This window comes from Dendropsophus ebraccatus, chromosome 12 (assembly GCF_027789765.1).
Source record: "Dendropsophus ebraccatus isolate aDenEbr1 chromosome 12, aDenEbr1.pat, whole genome shotgun sequence".
NCBI lineage: Eukaryota > Metazoa > Chordata > Amphibia > Anura > Hylidae > Dendropsophus > Dendropsophus ebraccatus.
In genome coordinates, this window is record NC_091465.1 from 35,995,465 (window position 1) to 36,007,104 (window position 11,640).

The following is an 11,640-nucleotide window of genomic DNA, read 5'->3' on the forward strand; positions in this document are numbered from 1 at the left end:
GTGGTGCGGCTTACGGGTACAGCAGATCCACAACTTCTGACACATGTTACAGCATTAAAGCTGACAGTAGCAGATGGTATTGACTCTTTCGGTGGATGAGTGTTGTAAAATGACGCTTAATTTCAGGACAGCAGCAGTAGACAATGCAAAGTGGCAACACTATTGTAACAGTGGTTGGGCGTTCCACTCATTGTTGCTAGCCTTCAGGCCTAGCTGCATGGAGCAGCATCTATCATTTCTTTATGCAGTATACATCCGGCCACTACCTTCTTAGAGTTAAGGCTCAGTGCCTTCATTATCTTGCATCTGTGGCTTGGCTTCCTGCACATGTACTCTGCCTGAGCGTCAAGGTCCTTTGGTCCTGCTAAGGTGTTCCTATGCTTGCTTTGTTCCTGTGTTCTTAATACAGTGTTCCTCCACTTTCCGTTTTGGTTCCTGTGTTCCTGTTGTGGTGTTCCCCTGTCCTAGTGCTCCTGTTGTCATGTCCTCTAATCCTAATTGGTTCATGTATTGGTACTTGTTCTCGTCCTCAGTGTGAACCTGACCCAACACATGTTTGCATCTGCTATCCCTTCCTGCATCAAGTTTCCCGCATTGTGTCACCTGTACCTGTGTCTTTGTCCCCAGTATCTGTCAGCTTCACTAGTTGCCTGTATCAGGCATGTCCTGTGTGCAAACATTTGCCGGTACTGTCTGTTTTACATGACATGTCTGTTTCACATGCTTGACATGTCAATTCTTTGAGCAGAGGCATGCAACGCATTACATTGACACACTGAGGCAGACGGGATTCCAAGTGGAGTCTGTGGCAGGGGTTCTGCTTGGATTTAAGTCTGTTTTACTCATAGACAGAGCCTGATCAGCTTCCATAGCTGTCCTGACATCACAGCAACCATGGGGGCTGTTCTTCTCCCTTCTTTCAGCACTATAGGTGCTGCGATTGCACCAAGGAGCTGGAGAAGTGTCACCCTTACTTGAGATGGCTGAAATATTCTCAGGCGCGTTGGGTGAGGCTTGTGTGGGAGTGCCATCACGGTGCTGATCTCTGCTTGCCATGGGCATTCTTATTGGGGCATCAGGCTCCCCTAAAATGGTGGCACTGTGTGGACTCCAGATGTTCCGGCAGTAAACTTTAGACCCTGAGTGGCAGCTAGGGAGAAGTTTGCTTCCTGGCTTAGTAAAATTTTGTTTCCTTTGGGAGAGGCAGGTTTTGCTTCTTCTCACACTTTGAACAAACCTGCTATTGTCATGATCGCGCCTGAAAAGGCATCAGTGCCACCCTCTGCTGCGAAGATTCGACCTCTGCGCCAAAGACTGCGATTTTGGCCATAATCTTCCATTTATTCTGTGTTTTGATTGCCTTGTTTTTGCCCTGTCTGAACTGTGTCTTATTCCTTCTGGTCTGCTAATTGTTTTCCCTGCCCCACCCGTGTCTGTTCTTCTAAGTTTCCTCTGGTCATGTAACAGTTAACCTGCCTTGCCTCAGTGATTGACAGCTGGTCCCTCCTATCATCTTCTGGACTTGGTTTCTGGTGTCCTATTTAAGATTTCAGCTTCTGCCTGTGCCTGGCCGGTTATTGACTTATTCTCTGCCTGCTTGTGTGTTCTGTTTTCTGTTTTCTGGTTTCTCCTGACTCCTGCTTAGTATTTTTGACCTCCCTTGTTTGCCGCCTGCCCCTGACCATATTGCCTGTTTTCTGACTACGCTTTTGGATCTGATTTTGTACCTTTGCTGCCAGACTGTTGTGACCCGGATTGCTGACCATTCTTATTGTGTTTGTTCGTTTTGTCTTGTCTATTGTTTCACGTATCCAGGCCAGGGATCTCCGCCAAGTTGTCCGCTGCCATTTTAGGGCAGATTGCGGCAATTAGGTAGGGACAGTGGGCGGGGCTGAGCTCAGGGCTCACTGTCTCTGTGTGTTTGGTGTGACTGGTCCTGACAGCTATACTATATTGAAGGGCAGTGGCCATGACTAGGGGCTTTGAGCTTTAAAACATTTTAAAAAAGTGATTTAGGGATAATCCCATGCTCATGTCACTGTCCTAAAAATCTTAAAACATTTTTAAATGCATTTTTAAAAAAAAAAGATTTTAAAGGTTAACAAACCAAATTTTGGGCCAACTTCAAAACGAACCCAGGATCAACAGGTTTAGTTCTCTTATCTCTCTTAATATTTTTTATACTACCCCCAATCCGAGAACAATTTTTATGTTGTCCGGACAACACCTATTGAGAATGAAATGATTATTTACAGAAATAACAGGAAATTGGTCACAAATGGATATGTACTTAATAATTAATAGGTAATACCTGATCTAAATAATACATTAAAGTGAGAACTTGAAAGCATGGGAAGAAGACACCAAAGTATAAAATGCCTCCCTTGTTTAATGCATGTTTCATTTGCCTTCATTTTAGAGAGAAGAATACTAACATACTGGTAAGCTCTTAATTATGGTCAGATATTCAGTACAAGTCAGGAGAGAGATTATGCTTAGATACATACTGATCTAACATGTATCTCTCTTTGCCCTTGATTTTCAGACATTTTTCTTTCATCGATACGATAATGGTGGACGGCTGGATTCAGAATAGCGTGTTCTGCCTGCTCCTCTTGATAACTTGCTCAGGTGCGTGCATTATGGACGACTTGTCCACATACAACCTCAGATTCAGTAAATTATTCTATAAAATAGATAAGTATGTAGGAAGATACTGTAAGTGGAGGTCAATGTGCTTCTATTAATACCTACTCCAAAAATGATGGGTCTACGGAGCTTTACAAAAAGTTTTTGATGAAATGAATCATTCCCTATGGAGTAGCCCTCATCTTATGACATGTACGTAATATTTATGGCATACTTAATGAATTTATAAAGGGTTGTCTGCCTTGGACAACCAATGCATGTTCTATATGTTCTTACCATGCACAATACGTACTGTACTACTGTCTACCTATCCTGTACTACTTGCTTTTAACAACCTATATTACTTTTAAAGTAATTGATCTAAACTTTACTCTGTTTCACATGTACTGGGATGTTTTTTTTTCCCCTATACTTACTATACTGTATTTTATATTTGCTACATGTATAGACATGATCTGGGTCATAATGTTCTGCTTCTTTAGACAACCGATGAAGGAATCTCCATTTTTATCTTTATCATAAACAGTGTGAACCATACAAGACCTGAAGTGACATTAGGATATAGACACTTTTGAAAACCATTTTTTAAAGTTTTGCTTTGTACCTATTATGGTACTAAAAACTTGGTCTTTGTTAGTGTTGGTTAAAAACAATCCATTTGTGTTATGTCGAACCAGGACGATTCGGCAGATCGTTACTCTGTGTAATAGGGCTGTAAGGTATTGATCAGGGGATGAAAATGATCATCAGCTGATCATGTCTTTTTGGTCCTGACCCAAAATCATTGGGTAAAAGCACTAATCACTATATGCAATAGCGATGCCCGGCTGGAGGCTAATGACTGTATTTGAACAAAAAAATAAATGTATACTTACCTCTCTGCACTCTCTAACGTCCTGCTTTCTTCGGCCTGCAAACTTCAGAGTCTGAAGTGACAGGTTCGCCCAGCCAATCACTGGCCACAGCACTATCCCGGTGATTGGCTGAGTGGCCTGTCACTTCATACACTGCAGAGAACAGGTCGAAGATAGCAGGACGTGAGGGAGTGCAGAGAGGTGAGTATAAGTTTATTACTTTACAAGGGCTGCACTGACATTTCTATCAAAGGGGTGCCGATTATCCGTCCATAAATGGGCTAAGTAAGTACCAATCTAGCAGATCAAGATCGAGTCAAGCAACAATATTGGTGACAAGCACTCTTTCACTTACATAACCTTCCTAATTCACGATTAGTCATGCAATTCTTTTTGGCAGCCAGTCGCACATCCCCTATTACAAGTTGACATGTTTTAGTTCCCTGCCTATTTTTCTTTATTTTGAGTTGATATTTTGTGGCTTTGGGGACTCTTGTTATGTTTATTGAGGAACAAATGAATATTGTGACTTGTCCATTTATACTACTACTATAGATAACATCTCTATACATTTAGATTACTTCCCTGTTTATTTCTGACAGGAGGCCAGAAAGTACAAGAAAGTACCAAGCATTCAAATTTGAGCCAAGTACGTCTATTACGCTTCCTGTTAGATGGTTATAAAAAGGATCTAAGACCTGTAAAGAATTGGAAAAATGGCACCATGGTATATATAGATATAACTGTATACTCCATTTTTGCAGCAGTAAGTACAAATATTTTGGAATTGGATTTTGTTTTCTTTACCATCTAAATAAGGCTAAAGTACAGGGTGTGGTATGTTCTCATTCATGAACTATTTTCAAAAAATTTTATCCACAGGATAGCTCATCAGTAACTAATTGGCGAGGTGGCAACACCCAATACCTGGCACCCATGCCATCAGCTGTTCAGTGGCAGACTACACAGTGAAAGGAGTTTATCTCCATTCATTGTGTAGCAGTGGTGATGTGTAACTGCAACTCAGCACCTTTTCAAGCAATTAAGTAACAATTGGGGGGGGGGGGGGGGGCACACGCGCACAATTACTGTGATCTCCTGGGTTGCAGAGAGATCGCCTTAGTAAACAGAGCTCGTAATACACACAATAAATCATCCTGTGTCTACACAATTAAATGGGTTGCCTGGCCAAGATTCCTTTTTGTGGAATGAGCGAAGGGGGAGAACGAAAAAAATAATATACACTTACCCTCTGCACTGCCATTCATACTATGCTACTCCTGTCCCTGATGTATGTCCACTTCCAGGTTCTGAGATGTGGCCACACAGCCATTCAGCGGCTATAGCAGTTTCTTGCATCTGCCACTAGTGGGCAGAGGGGGCCTGCCATGTGACATCTCAGAACCCGGAAGCAGTTGCACAGTGGGAACCTGAGAAGCGTAGTATAGGTGACAGCGCATGGTTATATTTAGGAGTGGTGACTTTAAATAACCTTTATTTGGGTTCAGCGGTGGTGACTTTGAAGCAGTAGTGGGCTTAAGGCTGGCTTAAGGTAGTGGGGCTTTGGAGAAGAGTTACCTACACCCACAGGTATGAACATCCACCTAATGCTGTCTATGGGCACAGAGTGACACAGATCCAGTGATATAGGTCTCACCTTGTCCGAAGCCTGCAATGTCTCTCTCCTCACCTCCATTCAGCCCAGGGGCATTCTGAAAGTAAAGGTACAGAGGCACTGCAAGGCCTAGGGCACTGAAGCTCTAGGCCACGCCAGTTTGACTGCCCGCCCCGCTGTACTGCATTGATGAAAGTGGTTTTTCCTCTAACTGGCACTGGGAGACAGGCCAACCCCCAAACTGGGCAGGGCATAAGGAGTTCTACAACATGGTGCCAGTGGTTCAGGGGCGGCAAAGTGCCAGTACAGAGTCACTTTAAAGAAGCAGTGGACTCCCACTCTCGGACACTGCAAATATATTGTGCATTTACTGTTATTCTGTTCGCACTGATTAAAATTGTGCTACAATATTCTACATCAGGGAAACGCTGATGCAGAATATCACAGCACAATTATAATCAGTGTGAATTTCTTAGTTCACTTCTCTCTTAATTCTTCTCTCTTTTTTTATGTCCTTTGCAGAATGAGAAGGATCAGCTGGTGTCAATGTACTTCTTGTATAATAGGGTAAGTCCTACCTATCAAACTTACTTCACCTATAATACAGCATGTATTTACATCATACATCCAAGGGATATTTAGAGAAATGTTAGTTAATGGTGTATTCTCTTTAGCGCTGGACTGATGAATTTCTCAGATGGGATCCCCTGGATTATGACAACATCACTGTCATTTCTCTTCCTTCTAATATTGTATGGATCCCAGATGTACTTATCGCTGAATTGTGAGTAAAAGTAAAAATATATTTGAAATGTGACCTTTGCAAAGGTAATTCCATAGAGTGAGGCTGAAAGGTGAGCTTCATCTATTGTTTTCTGAATTAATTGGTGTCACTTTTCACTCTATTATGCTGTACGGATCACTATCAAGTGTTTATTTTTCAGAAGTACATGGGGGCTTGTTTTTAAAGGATATTTCTTACAGCCATTATTCAGTACATACAGTATAATTTATAATTTGATATTTATTATTTTTGTTATGGGGTACATGGTGAACAGCAGTAATTATGCCATTATTTGTGTCTTTTTCCCCCCACTTGGCATTTAAAGGGTTAAATGACCAGCATTAGCATGATCAGTCATTAGCAATCAGTGTCGGCTACCAATTGCAGCTAGTATTCCCCAAAGAAAAAAGCAGGCTCAACCTGTAACCATACTTTATACACCCCAGCCTACACCCCAATATACCAGATACATTATACCGATATTGTTTGCGGGTAGAGGTTAAGGGGCTACACTACCCGTATTCAACTTATCAAGGGTTAGGGGTATAAGTCAATTGTCCAAGAGGAGAAAAATGACATCCATTGCTTAACTTAACTTAAAGGGGTTATCTAGCAATACAAAAACATGGCCACTTTCTTCCAGAGACAGCACCACTCTTGTCTCCAGTTCAGGTGTGGTTTGCAATTAAGCGCCATTCACTTCTATGGAACTGAGTTACAAAACCCCACTCAACTGGAGACAAGAGAGGTGCTGTCTCTGGAAGAAAGTGGCCATGGTTTTGTAGCGCTAGATAACCCCTTTAACTTATTGTATACAGACTTTGCAATGCAACAAATGGTAATAATACCTGGCCCAATCCATGGGAAAATGTTAATATCATTGCAGTATAGCCATCGCATGAGTATGATTTTCTCTGTAATTGTCTCTAATTTGTCTCTTCCCACAGTGTGAGTTCAGAAACACCGCCATTTCGTAGTTTTGTCTACATTACCAACACGGGACTAGTAAGCTACCAAAAACCAATGAGAATCTCATCCATGTGCATGTTCTACATCTACTTCTTCCCCTTTGATCAGCACAATTGCACTTTGACCTTTCAAAGTCAGCTTCACACTGGTAAGTCACATTACTTTCCGTCAGGACTGCCAAATATTCTAAAAAAAATTAAGAAGGCAAGGAAAGTTTCTGTTGAAGGATAGAAAGCAGAAAGCATGAATAGTGAGCAGCAAACTTGTTGAACATTCAGGTTCACCTGAACCCGAACGCTCAGCATTCGACTTCTGCTACCTGGAGAAGTTGGATGCAGTCCTAGGTAGTCCTGGAACACATGGATATAACCATACAGCAAAAAATGAAGATGTAGATGGCACTGTGCGGCAATAGCTCAGGTGGGTGCACAGCCTCCATGAAGTCAGACCCCGATAAGGCAGCGGCTTCCTCCCATGCCTCATTTATCAAGATATATGATGTGTATACGCTCCGGCCGGGATCCCATTGAAAGTAAGGCATTGTTCCACCACGCCAAAAGTACGCCCGTTGTTGCCATCGTCAACAACGGCTGTACTTTTACGTAGTGTGAACATAGCCTAAATAAAAGAAGCAATGGATAACAATATACTTATAATGAAAGCTTTTTGAGAAGGCCACCTAAAAATGCATTAAAAAGGGGTTTTAGATAGGATTTCTCTTATCAAAGAAAATGATCATTATTAGAATTGAGTAAGTAGTAAAATACTTTAGTCCTCTTTACTTGAGTCACACATTTTTCAATGCTCGAATGCTCGACTCGATCAGAGAGTGCCTGGTTATTATAGGGAATTTTAACTCCGGGTGAACAGAGTTAAAATTCTTTTTTTTTTATTATTATTTTGTATATTTCATTTCTTCATGGGATGTTTAAACAAAATATACAAAAATAAGAACAAAAAAAGTGTAATAGCTTAATGCAAAACACAGTACAAATAGATGAAAGAAATACTAGCAATTTGCTGTATTCACCACATTCCCCGCCTTGTTTGTGTGTTTAGCATAAAGCTATAAAAAAATTTCGTTCTAATTTGTGTACAAAATATACAAAAAAAAAGGAACAAAAATAATTTTTATTCATACGGAGCTACAACTTACGTCGGAACAATAATTCGACTGTCAGTTATTTGAGCAACAACACTAGTAATTATGGATAATGTATTGTAGACTGGAGACATGAACACATGAAAACTGGTCAACTGGCTAACTATATGGCACTTAAATGTTAAGATGGGCCGCCAATGTTTATTTTCAGAAATGACTATCGTGTAGCAATGTGCATGGTGTAATTTCTCTGAAGTAAATGTATGTTGAATTTGGTGCCGGAATAAACTTCTGAAAGCCTGTTCTCCTTGCCTCCCCACCACATAATGTGAAACCCTATGAGAGGAAGCTCCATAGCGCCCAGCTCTAGTAAAAGAGCCATCTTCATAGATTTACATGGCATTGGGTCTCTCATTGGAGACAGGAGCCTCCTCTCATAAAGTTCCATTGTATGCAATGTGCAGAATGGGGGCTTAGAAACCTATTCTGGTGCCAAAAAACACTGGAGCTACACGTTAAGAAATTTTATAGTAATTATTCCTTTGTTTTTTAGTTGAACATATTAACGTGTCCTTGTGGAGAAAATCAGAGGATATCAAAAAGGATCTGCAAAAGTTTTATATTACAGGACAATGGCAACTTCTCAGTATTAACTCCAAATACAAAGAAGTGGATGAACTGGATAATACATTTGGCATGGTAGAATTCAATGTGAGTTGACACCAATGTTTTTTTCTTTTTTACCATGTGTTCACATTGTACATTATTAATGTACTGTATACTTACATAATAGCATAATGCTCAGTAGCCCACCATATGAGCAATGCCTTATGTTACGCCAGGATGGTTTCACAATATAAGGCTATGTTCACACAACGTAAAAAAAAAAAAAAAGAGAAAAGACGTCCGCCTTTTTTATTTGAAAAGACGTCCGTTATTGCCGCAATTAAATTAATTAAATTAATTTCAGTTTAAGACACACCCAAAGGCCAGTAAGTCCGCCAAACAGCGAAATGAAGGATGTCATTTTAAGCGGATAGGAAAAACGTTGTATGAACATAGCCTAATAGTGAATGATTTTGAATGTTTTATTTCTTAATCAGACAATTCATTTGTTTTTTTCCATAGATCATCTTCAGTAGACATCCAATATATTACTTTGTAAACCTGATTATCCCCAGTGCGTTTCTCATAATTTTGGACACTATTAGCTTTTACATCCCTCCAGAAAGTGGAGAAAGAGTTACATTTAAGATCACCCTCATTCTTGGTTATTCAGTCTTTCTCATCATAGTTTCAGAAACTTTACCTGCCTCGGCCCAAGGAACTTCAATTATAGGTATGCACTTAAATATGTATAAAAATGGCTGTAAAAGTTAAATATGAATAAATAATAATATCAGAAAGACACTGGGAGAAATTGAGTGTTAATAATGTTAAAGGACAACTCTGGTGATTACCCCCCCCCCAATAATTAAAATACATTACAAAGTTCCCTATCACCCCCCTTCGGCCCCCCCTGTCCCTGTTGACCACGGCCAGTGCCATCTTGTGTTGATAACTTCTTCACAGAGGGCTGGCGCCACTGTGAGATGTCAGGGGATGACTGACAGCTTGCTCAGCTCCAATTGGCAAAGCAAACTGTCAGTCATCTGATGCTCTCCAGCCCCCTGTAAGACTGTCCCCTCTGAGTAAGTGTCACGCTCATCTCAGGGTGATGACATGAGTGGTTAAGAGGTCAAGATGGCACAGTGTAATTGGCTAAGTGCGCTGTCACTTTAGTCCATGGAGTGACAGCCTGCTCAGCCAATCGCTGGCCGCAGCGATGTCCCATCTCAGTCAGTAATTGGCTGAGCACGCTGGAGGCGGCTGGAGATGCCGGAGACCTGTAGACATGACATGATAGCCACAATATGGCCTATGCCTGGTCTAAAGACATCACAGATCCTAGACTTGTTATAGGGCCATTGTGCAAACTTCCTCTCAAAGTCTCTAAAAAGCCTGTATTCCCTCAGATAGAACTAGTTAAGAATCCAGGATACCCTAAGCTCTTAACAGGAGTCTCCTAGTAGTAATCCTAAGCAGTCTTGGGTGGGGACACCTAGCTAATAGAAGAATAGGAGACCATACAGTTCTCCTGCGCACAGTATTTATGGAGAGCCAGTGCTCCAAAGCTGCGGGGACATTTATAAGCCCGGTGTAAGAAATGCCATACTTAATAAATGTCCCCCATAGTATAGACTCCAGCTGGGATCACTAGCGGTGCCATAAAAAACGGGCATGTCAGTTTTCTCCGCCCGCTATTCACTGAATAAAGGCTGCAGAGAACCTGTCAGTGCACACAATGGAGCGTGCGGCTCCAGCCATAAGCTCTATCGTGTGCAGCGGCAAATTGGGATGCAGGCACGCACGGATGCGCCTGCATCCCAATTCCTCAGAAGTGAAGATCATTCGGCCAGTACTGCAGTATCGGTCGGATGATCTTCACTCCTGATGAATTGGGATGATCTTCACTCCTGATGAATTGGGATGATCTTCACTCCTGATGAATTGGGATGATCTTCACTCCTGATGAATTGGGATGATCTTCACTCCTGATGAATTGGGATGATCTTCTCTGGTCGTTCTGTGACCCGGCCGGAGTCTTATGCCATGAGAACATGGTCTTACGTTGAGTGAACATAGCCTTATACAGTATTAATTAACACATAGAAATACAATGCAATGCAACATTAATGGCAACACTGCACTTACCCAAAAAAACTGTTTGTTTCATGTAGCAGGACTTTGTCTTGGGGTACTGCATTTTATAACGTTTTCCAATATGTATAATTTTTTTCCGTTTACTTACTGTTGTGTATATTTACATTTTAGAGGTGTATTTCGTGGTCTGCATGGCTCTGCTTGTCATCAGTTTGGCAGAAAGTATTTTCGTAGTTCATATAGTGAGTAAGAAAAATATCCAGTCCAAGGTTCCCAAATGGGTAAAGAAGCTGGTTCTGGAAAAGCCCATCATCTCATTTCCCATGAAAGAAAAAAAACGTTCTCTTCAACTTCATGTCAACTCTTCTGATACATTGCAAATGACGGAGCCCACAAGCACTGGTTAGTCCTAATAACATCTACACATTACAGTATGTGACACATCAATATTCCTATACATTTTTGGAACTGCTTGGCTGCAGGATTCTGTGCACAGTCTATGGTGATATCTCCTTACACTTCCTTCAGGATCGGGAGCATGCTGAAGGTTGATTTTTTTTGTCCTGTCCCTTCTTACTAGTCTCCTGCAAATTTATGAGGGCCGGAAAATCCCTTTAAATTGTACCTGTCGTTATAAAAAACCTTTGACATGTCTCTACGATCAACCCGTACCGATTGGGAGATAGAGCAGGGAGACCTGTACCAGACCGATCAAAACTCTATGATATGTCAAAAGTTTTTTATAACGACAGGTACACTTTAGGTGCTAAGTCTTCTAAAGTGCAGCCTTCAGCATTGGCACTTTTCTTTATAGACTTTCCCATATCAATAAAACATAAAAATTTTACATACAAAACATAAATTTTTACGTCTTATTACTATTATTGACAATATACCTACTACTCTAATGAGAAGACAGAGAAATCAAGACTAGTAGGAGCTCCACTACATGATTTATTATGTC

The 11,640-nt window shown here is 41.1% G+C and overlaps 1 protein-coding gene across 1 annotated transcript; it reads left to right on the plus strand.

Moving 5' to 3' along the window:
* Window positions 1–2,570: 2,570 nt before the first annotated feature.
* Window positions 2,571–10,990, plus strand: LOC138768685 (5-hydroxytryptamine receptor 3A-like; the record flags this gene model as incomplete). The annotated part of the gene is made up of 8 exons (XM_069946637.1): window positions 2,571–2,631; window positions 4,106–4,269; window positions 5,641–5,685; window positions 5,793–5,902; window positions 6,850–7,019; window positions 8,527–8,684; window positions 9,102–9,312; window positions 10,848–10,990. Coding segments are annotated over exons 1-8 (1,062 nt in total), but the record flags the coding sequence as incomplete, so codon positions are not given.
* Window positions 10,991–11,640: the final 650 nt, after the last annotated feature.